Source organism: Acomys russatus, chromosome 5 (genome assembly GCF_903995435.1).
Source record: "Acomys russatus chromosome 5, mAcoRus1.1, whole genome shotgun sequence".
Lineage (NCBI taxonomy): Eukaryota > Metazoa > Chordata > Mammalia > Rodentia > Muridae > Acomys > Acomys russatus.
The window spans coordinates 1271701-1291207 of NC_067141.1; the positions used below are offsets into that span (position 1 = coordinate 1271701).

At 42.6% G+C, this 19507-nt stretch overlaps 1 protein-coding gene across 1 annotated transcript in view; it reads left to right on the plus strand.

The window, feature by feature from the left end:
- The window catches only part of Mosmo (modulator of smoothened), a 56416-nt gene extending 37733 nt beyond the window's left edge, over positions 1–18683 (plus strand). Inside the window, exons 2-3 of the mRNA XM_051145152.1 lie at positions 12244–12456; positions 17452–18683. Coding sequence (XP_051001109.1) covers positions 12244–12456; positions 17452–17636 — 398 coding nt within the window. The 3' untranslated portion in view covers positions 17637–18683. The remainder of the gene's footprint in view (positions 1–12243; positions 12457–17451) is intronic.
- Positions 18684–19507: the final 824 nt, after the last annotated feature.

Consider the following 19507-nt stretch of genomic DNA (forward strand, 5'->3'; position numbering starts at 1 on the left):
TTGTTTTTGTTTGTTTGTTGTTTCTATTTTACTAATTTGAGGCCTGATTTTAATTATCTCTTTCTATCATCTGTTTTGGGATGTTGCTCTTGTTTTCTCAGAATTGGAGATATCTCAAAAAAATTAAAAAGGTTTATTTATTTTAATTTTGTGTATTTTAAGTGCTTTGCCTGCATGTTTTTATGTGCACCACATGTGTGTCTGCTGCCTGCAGAGGTCAGAAGATGGGGTTGGATCTTCTGGACCTGGAATTATAGACAGTTGTGAGCCACCATGTGGGTGCTGGGAGCCAAAGAGTCTTCTTCAGGGACTGCAGAGATGGCTCAGAGGTTAAGAGCACTGACTGCTCTTCCAAAGGTCATGAATTCAATTCCCAGCAACCACATGGTGGCTCACAACCATCTATAATGAGATCTGATGCCCTCTTCTGGCATGCAGGTGTACATGCATTGTATACATTGTATACATAATAAATAAATAAATAAATCTTTTAAAAAAAGAAGTCTTCTTCAAGAGCAGCCAGTGTTCTTAACTGCTGAGCTGTCTCTCTAGCCCTTCAAATTTTTTTGATGTAGACAATATTATAAATTTCCTCTTAAAATACCTTCATTGTGCCTCATCAATTTTTCATATATTGTCCTTTCATTTTCATTTATTTCTAAAATTTCCTTCCTTCTTTCTCTCTTGATGCAAGAATCCATCTTTAGGATTTCCCCCCCCCCCCTGGATGACCTATCTATTGATGAAAGTGGGTATTGGAGTCACCCACTGTCAATTTCTTGAAGTTAGTTTGTAGTTTTAAATCAAATTGTACTTATTTAATAGAATTTGGTGTACTTGTACCTGGCACATCTAAGTTTAGAATTCTCATATCCTCTTGGTGGTTTGGTTTTTCTTTAGTGAGTATGAAATGATGTCCTCTCCTGACTACTTTTTTATTTGTGTGTATTTTGTCAGATACTAGATTAGTTATGCCCATTTGTATCTTAGTTCCATTTCCTTGGAACACCTTTTCCCATCCTTTACCCCAAGGTGATATCTATCATTGATGGTGAGGTATGTTTCTTGGAGGAAGAAAAAAAGATGGGCTCTGTTTCCTAACCCACTCTGTCAGTCTGTGTCTCTTTATTAGGGAATTGGGACCATTATTATTAAGAGTTATTATTGAACAGTATATATTAATTCACATCATTTTGTTGTTTTGTAGTGTTTCCTCCCTCTCCCCCCCCCCTCCTCTCTCTCTCTGTTTCTTTCTTTTTTTCTTTTTTTTTTTTTTTTTAGACAGGTTCTCTGTGAAGCTGTCCTGGACTCACTTTGTAGACCAGGCTGGCCTTGAACTCACAGAGATCCACCTGCCTCTGCCTCTCAAGTACTGGGATTACAGCTGTGCCCGGCTGCACCCAGCTTCTCTTGCACCTTTCAAAGTCCTTTGTTTGTTATGTACATTTAATGTTTTGAATGTTATATGATGTGGGGAGCTTCTTTTCTGATCTTTCCTATTTGGTGTTCTGTATGCCTCTTGCATCTTGATAAGTATCTGGTTCCTTAGATTTTGGGATATTTTCCTGAAACTATTTTCTGTGGCTTTGGGTTTCTTCTCCTGCTTCTATATTTGTGATTCGTGGTCTTTTAATGGTGTCCCAGAGTTTCTATACATTCCATTAAAAGGTTTTGTTATTGGCCTTATTTTTGATTTAACATTTTCTTTGGCTGAGTGATCCAAATCCTTTACTTATCTTCAAATCCTAACACTCTCTCTTCCACTTGATCCATCCATGCTATTGGTCAGTCTTTCCATTGAGCTTATAGTTTGACTTCCTCAATTTTCACTTTATGTTTTATTTCTGTTTGGCTTTTCTTCAAAAATTCTTTTTATAAAGCTATTTTCTTAACTTGAGTTGTTTATTTCCTTCAGCTGCTTTGACTTTGTCCTCTTCCTCCCAGCGTGTACTCTTGTCCTCTTTGAATTCCTCGAGCATGATTAGAATTGCTGTTTTGAAATAATTGTTGTATGCAGCATCTAGGCTGCTTTTCTTGGGGACGATTACTATGGAACTAATATTTGGAGGAGACATATTGTCTTAGTTATTCATGTAATTTGTTTTATTGCAGTAGGACCTAGGCACTGGAGTTAGGTCCTTAGAAGTGTTTCATGGGGTGGATATCTGTCCCAGCTTTGCGTGGGTATTTGGATCTCTGTTTGCTGTTACCCCAGCTTGTCAGGTTATAGACCAGATGAATGGTGATTGGAGTTTAGTCTTGGAATGGCAATGGGGCATCAGATGTGGTCCCAGCTCAACTGGGGCTATGTAAAGCTTGTGAGCAAGAGTTAGAAGATTCTTGATGCAAATCTTCAGGAGTCAGTGGAAGGCTCACAGGGTTCTACAGTGTTCCATAAGTAGCCGGGCTGGGGTTGCAGCAAAAATAGGAGGTGCTACTTGGGCTCAGGATTGGAGGAGTTCTTGTCTGGAAGAGGTGCAAAGAAGGCACAGTCCCCAAGCAGCAAGTGTGGAGCTGGGTTAGAAGTGGGAGTTACCCCTACCTGGAAGAAGTGCCAGGACACATGGTCCTCAGGAGCGTAAGCAAAGCACATTTTAAATAGAGACTCGTAGTTCTTAGTGTTTTCACAGTGTTAGATCCAAGGCCAGTTCAGGGAGTACGAGCTGAAGAATTCCTTATAATGAGAGGGCAGAGCTGAGGAGGGTATAAGCAGTGTCAGTTAGATACAACCCGTGAGCTACAGTGTTGCTTACAGATGGCTGGTGGTGAGGAGGGGCGGAGAGACCGCCTGAGCCAGAGAAACCGGGAGTCTGCTGTGAGGCTCTGTCTCCTAGAAATGTCAGAAAATCTCACCAACATGACTGCCTAAACAGGAGCTGAGCAAGGACAGCATTACACATTGCTGAAGTGGCAGGGCTGGGAGGAGCCAGAGGCTCAGCGCTACACAGAGAACTATAGACAAGAAGAAATGCAGCGAAGCGGAAGAAATAGTCTTCCCCAGGGACGTGCACACCAATTCACTATCCAGTACTTTGCACATGGTCAGCCCTAAAAACACACAAGTAACATCACAGACAAAGCAGGTAGTAATTATGTATTTAGGAATATATGTATATATACATAAATACACATAGGAGCACACACATTTGTAGATATAAAACAGTTCATGAAAAAAGAGGCCATGAATTTGAAAAGGAGTATAGAGGATTGTATAGGAGGGTTTCAAGGAAGGGAAGAGAAGGGGGAAATATTGTAAGATCTCCAAAAAGAAAAAAAGAAAGAAATCATAATAAAGATGGAAGCCAGCAGTATGATTCAGAGGTTCATTACAATGTACCTAGCTTGGTGGCCTGGGTTTGACCCTAGGATCCCATAAGATGGCAGACAAGACTGACTCCAAGACTGTCCTTCTCTCACACACCGTGGCCCTCATACCTCCCTGAAGGCAAGCAGAACACATACGTAATTCATTAATTAAAAATATAAGATAAGGTTAGAGGAAACAGCAAGCTACAAAGAAAAGGAAGTCAAACTTAAAGGGTAATATTTTTGTTGTGTTCTTAAACTTGCTACCCAACAACAATCTCAAGCATCTAGCCTATTGTTTCTAGAAAGTCCCTGCCTGGAGCTTTTATTTCAGAAAGTCTGACCTTGACTCGTGAGTAGTCTTCAACCCAAATGACATGGTGGAGGAGGTAAGACAGGAGTCTAGCTGGGTTCTTAAGAAAACCACTATGTTAAATTAGAATGTCTGCTACCATCTTATTTGTGGTGCCTCTGTGTGTGTGTGTGTGTGTGTGTGTGTGTGTGTGTATGTGCATGTGTGTGTATAAAATATGTGTTAACTCAAACAAGTTTATCTAATTCTCTTTCCCAATAAGTTTTCAGTATTTATAGTTCCATTTGCTTCACAGGTATTACTTGTTACTTGATTCTCATACAAACTGAATGGTAAGTTGTGTTCCTTTGCTGCAAAAGCAGGGTGAGAAGCCAGGTGCAGTGGTACACTCCTGTAATCTCAGCACTCGGGGAGGCAGAGGTATGCAGATCTCTGTGAGTTCAAGGCCAGCCTGGTCTACAAAGCAAGTCCAGGACAGTCAAGGCTATACAGAGAGACCATGTCTTGGGGTGGGGGCGGGGGACGCACGGAGGGTTAGAAACATTAAATAATTTGCCCAAGTTGATGGCAAAACTTAATTTCAAATTGTGGCCAGCTGGTTTTAACTCCCAGAACAATACAGTAAGGACCTCCAAAAAGCTGTTCCTCTGCATAAACAACAAGGCCAATGCTCAAAATACTTAAAATGTCAGTTTTAGAACTCTGGACATTAACGTTTTAAAACAATCCAAAAAGGACTTATTCGGTAAGAACAGCAAACTCTGTGGCAGTTTAAATTGAGCGCTCCCATCCTCTCTGTCAGCTGTAAAAGCCAGTAGCCTCACATCCCCGCAGCTGTGAAAAATAACAGCCCTCTATTCCACTGAGAGAGCTTAGGATTTGTCACACTTAAAGACCCCTCTCCAGGGACCTGCTACCGTTTTGATTTGTCTGGTACCTCACTGAGTATTTCCATTTTCAGGGTTTATCTTTATCTGACCACATGGCATTTGTTAACTATAATCATCAGCTAAGTTTTATAAAACACAGGCAGGACCTAGAGCTCTGTGACTGGTTGAAGATCGCAGAAGGCTGACAGAAAAGAGAGACAGACAGGCTGAAGAGAAAATGGGAAGCCGTGTCCACAGGAGTCTGAGGAGCTCTTACATATTCCTCTGAATATAGAAGGCCACAAGCATCGCCAGGACGTCCATGTGCCCAGAGAGGAGGTGTAGAAGGCACATCACATTGTTCAATTCCAGCTGACTTTCTGCTTTTGCTCAAGCAAGAAGTGAAGGTTTAGGCAGAATTGTAAATTACAATTTTGTACACAGAGTCCTCAGCACAGGCTAAGATCTCTTTGCTAATATTTAAGGGTTTAATGAATCAGAGACTTCAAAGGGCACACATGACAAAAGATATAGATTGGGGGTCACAACAACATGAGAAGCTGTATTAAAGGATTGCAGCATTAGCAAGATTGAGAGCCACTTAGTAACTGAAATGAAAAATCAACAGAGGAAAGTATCAGCAAAGTATGTTGATTGTGATTTTCCAAAGCAAGGGACAGAAATAAAGATAATGAAAATGAACAAGCATTAGAGACAAGTGTGATAGTATCACAGGCCGGGTACCCATAATGAGAGTTCCAGAAAGAAAGAAGCTACAAGAACACTAGAGAAATAATGGGGGAATAATCCCTAACGTGAGTAATTCTGCATATTGAAGACTTCAACAAATGCAAAATAAGACCAATTTAAGATCATCCACACTTAAACACATCCTAAACAATTAAAAGCCAAAGACATAAAGAGAATCTTGAAAGTAGCAGAAAAACACATTTCTCACATGCAAGGGACCCTGTTAGAGACTGACTTCTCTCAAAGCAGGCAGTCCCAGCCAAACAGGAGGAGATACTGTGCTCTTAGGAGTACCCGGGGAAGCTGAAAGCATCGGGTTCTCTGGAGCTGGGGTTACAGGTGGTTGTGAGCTACCTGGTGGTGGGTGCTGAGAGCTACACTATGGCTCTCTGGAAGAGGGACCCCTGAGCCATCTCCGCAACCCTACCTTTCCTCTTTAAATAAGGCAACATTAAAACTGTTGGTGGCTTTACAGGATTTAGCTAGTAGCAGTACAGAAGCTGTAGAGGAAATACACGGGGCTCTGACATGCTGTTGAATTTAATAGTAGTTCAAACTAGACTGGGGTAAAATCACCTTTTTAAAGTGAATATAGTTCAGGACCTAGAAAGATGGCTCAGTGGTTAAGAGCACTAGCTGTTCTTCCTGAAGGCCTGAATTCAACTTCCAGGACCCACATGATAGCTCACAACCCTCTATAACTAATTCTTAGGGGATCCACGCCTTATGAGCTCCGTGCTTACCATGCACACATGTGATTATGTAGTACACAGACATACATGCAGGCAAAACACTCGTACACTAGCCGGGCGGTGGTGGCGCACACCTTTAATCCCAGCACTCAGGAGGTAGAGACAGGTGGATCTTTGTGAGTTCATGACCAGCCTGGTCTACAAAGTGAGTCCAGGACAGTCAAGGCTACACAGAGAAATCTTGTCTCAAAAAAACAATCTACTAGTACACTAAAATAAAACTTTAAAAAATCTTTCAGATTCAGCCATTGATTAGAACTCTCATGATCTACTTGTCTCCGTAGCTGCTCTCACACATGGACCCAGAGGTGTGCTTTACTGACCTAGGTAGCTCCCAGTCAGATCAAGTTGTTACCATGCTTAGCCATCCAAAGGTCCACTCTTTATCAACTTGACAGAAAACGATCTCCTTAAGTCATATTCATCTCCAAGTACAGTCACTAACAAGATCATAATTCCACTTAGCATGATATGACTGGCTTGCACATAGTGGAAAACATATTCATTCCTTCCCCCAGCCTCTCAGCACTTGGAGCATTGCTTAAAGCTTCAAGTCCAGGGCCAATGAGATGGTTCAGCTCAAAGACTTACATACATATTCATGGGCCTGAAGACCTGAGTTTAATCACACGAAATGGTAAGCAGTCACAACTCCAGAGAGTTGTCCTCTGACCACACACACACACACACAGGCACCACAAATAAGATGGTAGCAGACATCCTAATTTAACACAGTGGTTTTCTCAAGAACCCAGCTATACACACATTTCCAAGAAATGGTGACACAGAGTTAGTATCCATTCCCAGGGCCTCTGGGGTGTGGAAAGGCATAGAGACAAAGACAGAAACTCAGCAGGGTAAGTATTAAACCATAGCTTTGAGCATGGTAAGTACCAGAGGACTTGGTAGCCCCACCAATGTGGGCAATTTGGTCACAGCCACATGGCCTCTCTGCTGGGCAAGTTGTCGTTTTCTGTGGCTTTCCTAGGCAGACATCCTGTGTTCCTGCGTTCTACAACTTCCTGTGGCTTCTGTGTCATCTTCAGCTTCATTGTCACTGTTTCGAGTGCCCTCCCAAAAGTTTCCCAGGATCTGACCTTGCTACACATTGGCAGGTCTCCCAGGATTTCTTTTAAAACCCAAATGGAAATACCAGTACTCCTGTAATTGTCGCCGTTTTACATGCCTGCAAAATCAGCATCTCACGGGCAGCACTAGGCTAAGGAGTAGTGTGGCTCCTTGGTTTAAAGTTGCAGTGGTTTCTGGGTGCCTGAACTTGAGGAAATAGTTCCTTAGGCAGCCTTATGTAAGCAGTGCTCTCTTAAAGAAAAGACTTCCAGTTGTTTATATTTTGATGCCCATCACCCGTGGTAGGTGTACATACTAGTTCCTGAGATACCATCAGGACTTTTCTTCCAGAACCATAGTTAGTGTTCATTTTCAGTCTGCTACTTCTGTGTTTACACTAGGACACAAATTTATTATAAAAAGCAAATAGGCCAAAGAGATATTTTAATGAACAACATATTAGACTATCTGAAATCGTGAGGCTAAGCCGTGTCTGTTGTGGTGTCCTCGGCCAGATCCTTGAGCTCCCTGGCATGGGTGCTGGGAACTGAACTCTTGTTGGCAAGTGTTTAGTTTCTGTGCCTGTGTCTCCCCCTCGTTCAACATATGAGCTGTCAGGACAGAAGGGGTGAAGAAGTCACCCAGTAGGAAGTGGGGGATGTGACCGGTGGGAAGAAAGTTCAGGGTTCCGAGACGAAAAGCCCCAGAGACAGGAGGACACACTGTCTGCTCCATACCCGCCTTGGACCTTCCCTCTTCCAAACCTGCCCTGCGTTCTTCTAAGTTTCCTCAGCCGAGCTTTATATAAAATGAGACTCTCTATTGTTTCTGTTAAATTGGAGCATTGTCGCTTGCTTACACACCACTGCTGTTGGAAGGGCAGAAATTGAACCTTTATCAGTCATTAAGACATTTGTGGTGAAGCATTTGTTTGGTGTGGGTAACCAAAAAACATCTTGCCAAGAAAGGTAGAAATGAAAGCCAGAAATCCACACTGATGGCAAGGATCGGGTCCAGACTAGTGGGCATGTCACATGATTTGCCTGTGACAGGCTGTGGTGGGCGTGGGCGCCGCTTCATAGCCCTGGGTTACAGATTTTCTGTGGCAGCGCCTTTAACATAGTGGTGACATGCCTCCTAGTCATCATCACTGTGGCAGCAGACGTGCTCAGACTAGCTGCCCTAAGCATCTCAGAGTGTCTGGATCTGTAGGTGACAAGCTTCAGACGCCAGCACACCCAGCAGAGTGGGACAGGCCTGACTTTTCTGTGTGGAGGGTGCACAGGTGCAATCCTGTGAGGCTTGTGGGAGGCTGTAGCCTCTAGTTTGGTTTCTTTTTTTCTATTGTGTATAAATCTTTTATTTGGATGGATTGGTTACCTAGGCAACAGCTGCAGGGTAAAGATAGATTGACTGCTTGGGGAATGCAGTCACAGGCCTCTTCAAAAGGCAAAAGCCTGTCATGTAAAACAAAAATTAGTGAATACTTGGGCTTTTGCTTAACTGGTGTGCTGCAAGATACCACACTGAGCAACAGTTTTTCAAGAGAGCCTCTGGAATGCAGTATGATGCTAATTGTAGCTTGTTTTTAATTCATTTCATTCCTACTGTATACCCACTGCTACAGGCCATTTGAGGGTTTTCCAATGAAGTGCAAAGTTCCTTCTCAGAAAAGATGGCATTCTCATTGTTTGTGGGGATTTTTTGTTTTGTTGTGGTTTTTGGTTTTTCAAGGTGGTTTTTTTTTGTAGCCCTAGCTCTCCTGGAACTCACTCTTTAGACCAGGTTGGCCTCAGAGATTCACTTGCCTCTGCCTCCCGAGTGCCTGGACTAAGGACCGTGCCGCCATGCCCAGGTGTCCTGTTAAATTTTAATTCCCAAGCAATTGACTATGCATAGTCTCTCAGTTGGCCTGTGGAATACATGTGGCCACATCATAAATGGTATCAAATTGCAGTTTTACTCCCAAGGGCAAAGTATAACGACATTAGCTGACCACTGACCACTGCGGACACTGCCCCTTCTCAATCTGAGGAAGCACGAGAGCATTGTTTTGATAATGGCTCTAACAGTGCTAAGTATTTGAGAACCTTGCAGTAATTTTCTCTGGGATGTTATAGATTGAACCTGGAGCCTCATGCATTTGAGCACACACCACTGACCACAAACCCAACATGCAGTAAAATATTTGGGTGTTAGTTTTCTTCTATATGGTACCCTCTAGTTGCCAGTTAAAATTAACTGCCCTTTCTTGCAGAGCAGCTACAGGGCAGCATGAGCAACATTATTATAAACATGTGCTTGCTTTGCCTGTCTGCTTCCCTTCAGAGGTGCTGAGGATTCAGTCTCGCTTTGTGTGATAAGGAATTTTACGCATCCAGAAGCAGAAACCGTCTGTAGCTGAACACCCATCAGGTTTTCTCCAATTTCCTTAGAGCTATCATTTTAATTTTCTTGCTTGTTCTGTTGGTATTTGCTTGCTGTGGTTTGCTAGGCAGGAGAGGCAACAAAAAGAAATCTTGATGTTCAGCAGGCACAGCAGGCGTCCTCATCCTGTCCTTAACCAGAGTTAGAGGGGAGCATGGGAGTACTCAGAAATACTCCGAAGGAGAGAGCTTCCAATCTCATGCACTGGGTAGGAGGTTAGCATTTGGAGGCACACGATAATCCTCCATGCAATCTCATCAGCAGGTGGGGGAGTTGCCAGTCAGGCTTCCTTCCTATGAAGATAGGGTGCCTCCTCCGGGCTCTAAATCCACAGCGTGCATGCTGTGCAAGTGTGTTCCGTCATGACAGTTGCAGTTTTATAAATGAGCCACAACTACAAGAAGGTGGTTTGTTAGAAGTTAGGAGCGGTTTCCAGTTAGGAGTTCCTGGACACTGCTGTGAATGCCTCCTTTATTTCCAGAAGTACACATATGATGCTTTATCACAGTAAGGCTTTGCCGTGCCTCAGGTTATCATTCGGGCAAGACTCTTACTGCCTCAGAAGTCCTATAGTCCCCTGGGGCCTACTTTTAGTAAGTCTCTAGACTCCAAGCAGCAGCTGGGAACATAGTGGATGGCAGTACTGTAAAGGCTTGCTCACTTTGGCCTATGTGCTGCATGTGATAGTCCCCATATTGTGCCTGTGTTGCTTGCACTTGTGGACCTAATTATTTGATTTGAAAGAAAAACGTACTTAGTTTATCTTCTCAAGAGTTCTGATCAAATAGAATATTATTGGAGAGCAGAGGAGACCATAGCCCATTTTGGGGATAACTTTTTCATCACTTTTTCTTTTTCTTTTTTTCAAGAAGGGTTTCTGTATACCCATGCCTGTCTTGGACTCACTATGTAGACCAGGCTAGCTTCGAACTCATAGAGCTCCACCTACCTCTGCCTACCTTAGTGCGGAGATTACGGGCATGGCCACCACACCCAGCCACTTTTTGTTTCTTAACCTGTTTTAATGTTTTGTTTGGTTTTAATTATATATATGGTATGGGGAGGGTGTATTTGTGTTTTCTGACAGGATCTTTCACTGAAGTTCACAGATTCAGCTAGGCTGTGGCCAGCAAGACACCAGAATCCTCTGGTCTCCAGCTCCCACTAGGATTGCAGGCTGGTATTGTTTTGTCCAGCTTTTTGAAGTGGGTGCTGGGGAACCAAAAACACTCTCCAAAAACACTTACCCATGGAGGCCCCTCCCAAAACCTGTGTGTGTATGTGTGTTGCAATTATCCACAGAGGGCAGAAGAGGGCTCCAGGTCCTGAAGCTGGCGTCTCAGGCAGCCCTGAGCCACCCTGGAGTGGGCGCCGTGAGCCACCCTGGAGTGGGCGCTCTGGAAGAACAGTGCTCTTGAAACTACTGAACTGAGCCGTCTCCCCAGCCAAGCTCCCCTTTCTTGTTATTTCTAAAACTGGGTCGAAGGAGAGATGCAGCTGTACAGAGCACCTCCTTCCCAAGCCCACTCCCACACCTGCTGCTCCCACTCTGCTGCCTGCTCTCAAGAAGGCCCTGGTCCTGCCAAGTGCTCTGATTCTGAGGGGGCGTCACTGTGGGGTATGGGGAGGGGACTGTCCATAGTGGAAAGAGGCAGGAATCTGCTGGCCCCAGCGGCTCTTCAGGTTTATACTTGTGTTTTGTTTTGGTGGCTGCTCCTGATTTGCAGTCACTCTTGCAGAGGGGACAACTTTTATTTGGGAGTAAATGTGAATTCTTTGAGTGGAAAAGGAGAACATAGTCTCTTGTCTTCCTAACCTGGCTTTCTCTAAGATAATTCACTCCTTATTGAATAAAGATGGTACCTAGCCTAGAGCTTCACAGAAGTCAATTCACTTGTCTAAGTGGGAAGGTCTGGGGTAAAGCCCATCACGCAGGCACATGAGAGTGAACCCTGCAACCCAGGTAAAAAAAAGCGGAGGAAGAAATCCAACTCCATAAAGCTGGCCTGTACCCCGCATGCCCATATGCGCACACATCACTTTCACATTGCCATACAGATTAATAATAATAATAATGTTTTGAAAAGTAATTAACACAAGGGTACTTTACAGCTTGCCTTCATAACCTGTGTTTTCCTGTTGACACATTCCAGTAACAGTGTGACAGTGTTAACTCTTGTATACTGAGCCAGACCTTTTACTTTTGATAACTTTCACTTTATTGTTATATAATTTTATTATTATTAGGTATAGTTTAAATTTGTGTTTAATTTCCTAAACATACTTCTTCCTCAGCCAAAATAAGGAATATATAATGAGTCTTGAATCCCGCAGCAGTGTGCAAGCTTAGGAAGGACAGGAGCCCAGCCAACGGCTTTGCTAGTGTCACTGGAGCCCAATCAGTGCCTGACACTGCATGTGTCCAACTGACATGGCCTTTAGTCCGTGTAGAAAGATTATCATGACAGAAAGAAATGCATTTGTTCAATCAATGACTGAATTGTCTGTCTTTTATGGTTTTTGAGGCTTGTTCTTGTGGCTTATGTTCTTTTTTTTTTTTTTTTTTTTTTTTTTTTTTTTTTACATTAATTCAAACATTGTCACATTAGCCGACTGCTGAAGAGAACTCCTGAATTAAATGCTTGGATTAACCACACAGATACCAACGAGATCTAAGTGTGGAAGGGGTTTTGCTGGGGAGCATTCCCTGAGTGTGTCAGACTTACTAACGCATTCCCCTGCTTTTGCATCTTCCTAGGAGCTCTCACCGTGGGCCTAGTGCGACAGTGTCAAACAATCCATGGACGAGACCGGACCTGCATCCCTCCCCGGCTTCCCCCAGAGTGGGTCACCACCCTGTTTTTTATCATCATGGGAATCATTTCCTTGACTGTCACATGTGGTTTGCTGGTGGCTTCCCACTGGCGAAGAGAAGCTACAAAATACGCTCGATGGATAGCTTTCACTGGAAGTAAGTAGTCTGCTAAGTTGTAGAAGGCACGCGTGTTCACGAAGATTACCAAGATCAGTCCTAAGGACTCGATAAATCTTCCCGGAGCATCTCTCACATGGCATGAGATAGACCGCACAGTCCCATCAGCTCTTCAGTGTTCTCACTGCAGGACCAGGACGCCCTCAGCCATTACTGCTTTGTGTGAATGCTCTTTTATGAGGCTTTTTTTTTTTTAACTGTCTGTAACGTAAGTGCTTCAGGTTTGTGATTCAGAGCTGCCACTAGTCTAAGTGCTTTCCACTTCTTGAAAGTACTGGTATATCCTCTGTCAAAATAAAGAAAAATCTAGGCAAACATATAACATAGATGAAGGCGATCATTTGCTTTCTAATAGTGTTGATTTTTGTTTCTGCTGGGTTGAATGACCATTGAAAACCAGTACATTTAGTTTTTCCAGTAATTGTTTATCAAAGTTTCTTACTCTACTAAGCTAGTCTCGGTGGTGTCATAAGTTTATATATTACATATAATATTCACTTGTAATTTGCAAAAATGTTTTAATTTCTGAACACTTCAGAAGCTTATCCCAAGCTTAAGGAAAACAAATATACACACGTGCAAGAACATTTCTGTAATTCTGCTTTCTTTGTCTCTAAAGTAATTTTCTTCACAACAGGGCACACTTGGCAATATTTGGAAACACATTGGTCAGGAGTGCTGCTAAACGTCCTCCCACAGAAGGAACTGTCTGGTGTACAGTAGCAGTGGCCACTGCTCTACAGACACGCCATAAAGCCATGTGTGCAGAGCACTGAGGTCTTCGGTGCAGTGCCTTAGGCTCAGCTGAGGTTGTACACATTTCTAAAGATAGTTCTCTCACATCTCGCTTCTGCTTGAGGTTTTTATTTATTACTATTTTAACAAATGAAGGATAGTCTCAAGTGTCCCTATTGACATTTTAAACTCATGTGTCTCAGCTGGGCACATGGCTGAGTCAGAGCAGTGCCTGGTGGTATGTGAAGGAAGGCTTTAGGTTCTGTCCCTACCACCGGAGGACACTAAATAAAAGGACTCAGAGTGGCCTTAGATGCTGCGGGATAGTGCTATTCTTCAGGAGACGCTGTCACCCCAGCTTTTTATGGAACTTTGTTTCTGACTTTATTTTTGTTGCCTCCATATCTCCCTTATTAGTAAAATTTAGACAAGTTGCCTTTGAGGTCAGCTCCTCATAAGCTCCTTGCCCTTATTTAGCAATGAGAAACAAACTGGTATTTTTCTTGTCTAAGACTTGAGACCACTCTTCCAGAGTCTGAGGGCCAGAGCAGGAATAGAGGCAAGGCTGCTAACTGAAAGCATGTTGATAAGGAACTTAAGTAAGGAGAATCTACTTCTGTACCTTCTACTCAAAGACAGTCATTTTTCAAGGCATGATTCAGCCATTGGTGAGTAAAATAACATCAAGGAGCACGAAAACCCTAAGCTGTGAGGCAACAAACTTGCCTGAGGTAAGAGCCGCAGGAAGATACTCCAGGGGCCAGGACAGGAAAAGAACTAGGGCTTATCTTTGTTTTTCATTCCCCTCCAACAAAAAAAGTCGTTAAGTATGTATAGTTGACTCCAACATGCAATGTATTTTTCCTTTATTTTTGAAACTGCATTTGCATATGAGAGTGATTCAAAGTTAGTGGATGGGTAACCAAGTGAAGTCTCATTCTTTGCCATCACAGCCCTCAGAACCTCTTTGCCAGAGGCACATACTATTTTTGGAAGTTTCTAAAGAGTAGTGTTGTATACACTGAAACACATTTCTACGCCCCCCAAAAAAAGTACATGCTTTCTTAAAAATGTCTCCATTCTGAACTTTGTTCTTTAACTTACAATGGGTTGGAGTACATTTATTTTACATTCACTTCATTCTGCTTGCTGGGAGTAGTGCAGGGAGGACTTGCGCTCCCCCTAGTGGTTCAGCCCTGGAAGAAGAACTTGAGCCCTGCTGTATGTAGTTATTCATTAGCTAGGGTAGTAGTTTCTGTAATGTTGTGAGAGGAACTTTCTAAAGGCAGATCCTCTGTCATGAGAGCCCCACATGCAAAGATGAGTCCTTTAAGTCTGACCCTACTGTTTTATCACTCTGTGTGTGTGTGTCTGTCTGTGTCTGTGGATGTGTGTGAGCACCCACATGTAAGTGCATGCTCATGTGGAGGCCAAAGGTTGATGTTAGATGTCCTTCCTGTCACTATCTACCTTAATTTTTGAGATGAGATCTCTCACTGAACTGGGTGCTCACCATTTGGCTAGACTGGATGGCCAGCAAGCTCTAGCGATCCATCTGTCTCCACCAGCCTCCAGCCTCACAATGGGTATAGACACACGCACATGCCCAGCTTTCTGTGTGGGTGCTGGGGACCTGAGCTCACACCTGTGGCCTGCATCGCGGGTACTCTGCCTACCGAGCCATCTCCAGCCCCCTTTCACCGCTCTTGATTTACAGTCTCATCTACTGGGTCTCCCGTTCTTACTACCAAGAAACCTGCTCCACGGAGAAGGTGAAGCTGTCTTTACATGCTTACTTGGGACCAGAGCTTGATCTTCTCTTGTGATAACCCCCGTAAACACTGATAACGGTTTAAGATCTGAAGTAACTTTACACTTGTTGATAGCTTAAAAGAAAAACTCCTCGGGCTGGAGAGATGGCTCAGTGATTAAGACCACTGGCTGCTCTTCCAAAGGACCCAGGTTCAATTTCCAGCACCCACGGGGCAGTTCACAACTGTCTGTAACTCCAGTCCTAGGGGATCTGTCACCCTCATACAGACATGCATGCAGGCAGAATACAAATGTACATAAAATACAGGTAAATAAATTATTAAAAAAAGGAAAAAGCAGATGCTCCCTGGTGGTCTATTGGTTAGGATTTGGCACTACCACTGCCCCAGCCTGGGTTTGTTTCCCAGTCAGGGAAGCTTCTCTTCTTCTAAGAAAAGAAAAAAAAAAAAAAAAAAACTCCATCTGTATAAGTCTGGACCCCAGAAAGTATAGAGAACCGAGTTCCTAGGCCTTAAAATAAATAATGAATAGGCAGTGGTTGCTTCCTCAATTTTTAATTGAGCTTTCCTAGTCCGTTTGAACAACGCTCTTCAAAATGTCAGTTGTAGCTGCTACAGGAGTACTGTCTGTTGTCTATTATAAAATACAGGTTGCTATCAGCAGAAAAATGTACATATTAACAAACTAATGTTACATTTGTATATTATTAAAGTATTCTGAATTATTTTAGTGTTTTCTAAGTTACACAGCATCAGAGGAAAAATGTTTAAGAATAATCTTGCCCCCAATGGGCAAATGTGTGTGTGTGTGTGTTACTCCCAGTGTATGTGTATTGACATGAGGTCTCACTATGTGTGTAAGCTCAGGCTAGCCTGCTACTTGAGATCTTATCTGTACCTCCCAAGAGCTGGGATTGGTTCACACACAACACTCAACCTCACAGTTCCTAATAGACTGGTTTTATTTCATGCATACTCACTGATAAGTAGATGATTGTAGCACATCTAAAATTATTTATTGGCAACTAGTTAATAAAACGGCCAAAATCCTAATGAAAATCTAATGTCTAAACTTACTTGTAGGTGTCACAAAGAATCTAAATTTACCTATATGATATTGTTTTATATAGTCATTTGTCTAAAATAAAAATAGGCTTTCTGTCTATACAAGTATAGAATAAGCTCCTGCAGTGGTGCAGGGCACAGAAGAATACTGACATGTTTCTCAAGTGATGCATTCCTTAAGCAAGTGTTATTGTTTAATGTTTTTGGAAGTCCGTCCAGGAAAGGATTCCATTAAGTTCTTCTGATTGATCCACCCAGAACATTGTAGAGCTATTGGCAACTGAAGCATTTGTCCTGGGCTCTCTTCGTAGTCCTGAGGATAGGTTTATCTTGGAAAAGGTTTCTCATTTTGTTAAGTATGGAGTTTCAGACCTTCATCCCTAGCAGATATTCATCTGTGTTCACAGAGAGACTTCTGCCCTAAGAAATACAAGGGCCATGTGAGCACTTACCCACTACCTTCAAGAAGCAAAAACACCTTCTCAGAGAAGCTAGCCTTGCTGGGGCTGATGTTTACTAGGAACGTATTTCTTTGGTAGGGTAGGAAATATACTGTCTGGTAAATGGTTAGACAGGCATTACTTTTGCCCAGACTCTGGGTGTTTTGGTATCCTTTCTAGAAACATTTTAGTGAAAAATATATTTCATTCTGTTTATATATAAAACCCAAAGACAGTTTCCCAGCCTTCTTCTCTTTGTGGTCTGTGTGTTTAGAACCTGACAGAGATGTTATGGCTCTGAGACATTGTCCTAGTTTGCTAATGTCCTGAGATCTGGCGCGCTCTCTCCAGCTAGCCAGAAATCAGGGTAAGAGAAGGGGCACTCATGTCACTGAGCCTTTCCCTCGGTTCCCGCTCCTGCTGTGAGGAGGACAGGCAGTGACAGCACTTCTCTCAGCCCCACACTGGGCTAGGGACTTGGCACGTTCTACTTACCATCTTAGTATTTCTCCCATTTTTAGGAGGGAAACAGGCCAACTAGTAAATATCAGGGCCAGAACTTCACCCCTAACTCTGACCTTAATTACAAATGATTACAGCACACATGGCTGGAACTCCACCCCTAACTCTGCCTCTAGTTACTAATGGTTAAGACAGACACGCGCACACATGCACATGCACACACACCCCTTCCTGCTCATAATTCAGAGTCCTCTAAAAACTTGTATAAAGACGTGTAAGCCTGCTCTCCTGTGTTTGGTTTGCTGGGCTTTGGGGATATTGTGTGACCTGTGAGGCATGCGAGCCTTTTGACAAGGGCTCGGTCCATGTTTTTACAGGTTTGACCTTGTTATCAACCCACAGACCCTCATTATAAATTGCTTTGTACCAAATTTTCATTGTTGTTTTTCGTTTCATCACCAAAGCATGTTACTAATGTTGTGTTTTGGTTTGTTTTACAGTGATCCTTTTCTGTATGGCTGCCCTAATATTTCCAATAGGATTTTACATCAATGAAGTCGGAGGCCAACCTTATAAATTACCCAACAACACAGTAGTTGGGTCGTCATATGTACTTTTTGTTTTATCGATTTTCTTCACAATAGTAGGACTTCTGTTTGCTGGCAAAGTCTGTTTACCAGGCTGACGAATGTCTGAGCGGCTTAACTCTTTTTATTTTTATTTTTTATTTTTAGAGGTTGGGAGGACAAAGAGAAGGCATCTGGGCCGTCTTCTCCCAGGAGATGCTTAGATGAACCTGATGCCGAAAAGGAAAAAATGCTTTGATTTGTTCTCACTATGCACTTTGGATTTAAAAAAAAAAAAAAAAATGAGAATGAGAGCCTTTTCCATAACCAAATACAATATTGACTAAATCTCCTGAGCATATTCAGGCAGGCAGTCTGCACTGTGATAGCAACCTAGTGAAGGAGAGTGCTTTATACGGAAAGCATGTGGCCCTTGTGACTCTGTTGATCTGTTTTTAATGTCTAAGGATTCATTTGAGGGGGGGAAACGTCTAGTATTTATGAATCATGATGGACCAGAGCAGTGCAGGAGGTTCGTGTGGGGCTGGCCTCACCTCCTCAGACATTAGTGTTCTCAGCTCCCTTGTCGTGTTATGAGCCTTTGGCACCACAATGGATTGCCGTTGCATTACTGCACCGAGAAGCCAATAGATCAAAACGTGTTTGCTAAAATGTATGTAAAAATTCTAAAGCTCCCTAATCTCTGTGTACAAAAGAAAAAACAAAACACTAAGAAACAAGTTTGGGGTGGGTGGGGGAAATCTTCCTTATATTTATATAAATATATATATAATATATATATTTTGCTGATGCAGTATACAGTGTGTATATGTGTGTGTGTGTATGTGTGTGTACATTTGTATATGCACACATGCAAACAGTTCCTGGAAGAGAACTCTGAATGCTTGCTAGCAAAACACTGTGGCGTGCAACCTAGAACTCAATAGACAAAGCCATTTATCTGAAGGCTGCATAGTGGAGTCTTCAGTTACCTCATTCTTTGTAGCAGCCCTTGATTTTACAGGTTTCTGTAATAGGTACAAATAACTCCATACTTTTCTAGGTGCAATTTTAAGTTAAGCTAAAGATTCTTTCTAGGTTTAATTTATTTGTATATGATAGTAAAGGTAAGGTCATGTCAAACCTTATAGTTTGGGGATCTGACACTGTTGAAATGGATGGCAACTGTCATCTATTGTGTAGACATTCATTTTTTCCACTGGCTCAGTCGGCTACAATAACAGTGTATAGAATATGTTCAAGCACACAACTTCGCATAAACATTAAGTTCACTAGCAAATATCAGCTGTTTTGGCTATTTACAACACTAATTCTACTCTACCATTAAAAAATGCATTTTATCTGTAAGCATTATTAATATATCTTTACCAAACACTTGAGCAATACAGTATTTCCATTATATGCTTTACTCCTTTGTTTGCTGAAAAGCTAACATTCTTGCATTTGCTTTAAAAGCTGCATTAAGCCCATGCCCTTATGGGTTTTTCTAGAAGCAGCAGTGCAGCCAATCCTGAACTCACAAGTACTTTTGAAACACAGTCCTTTGTTCTCCACATTCCCATGCCTATATGTCAACACCTAGATTTTTCCTGGTGAACACTATATAATGCCCTGTTTGAAGTTGGTCGTGAGGGTGTTTCATGGCATTGAGGCCGAGTCTGTCTGTAGTGAATGGCTGTCCAGGTGTCCATATTGGAGGGCAGAGTACAAGGCCACATAGCCTATGCTTCCTACAAGCAGGAATCACTTCTAAGAAGCTTGATTATTCCTCACAAGATGGTTATTCAGAGATGGGGCTACCTGAATCCCAGAGTGGAGGGCTTGAGTCACTCCACACCAGCCTGTTCCTTCTTCGCCTGTCTCACAGTGTTAAATTGTGAATGAAAATCCAGTGTTTGGGCTCACACAGGAACCTTGGAGGAGTGGGCCCTTCTGTGTGATAAACCTCCTGTAAATCAGAGGAAGGACA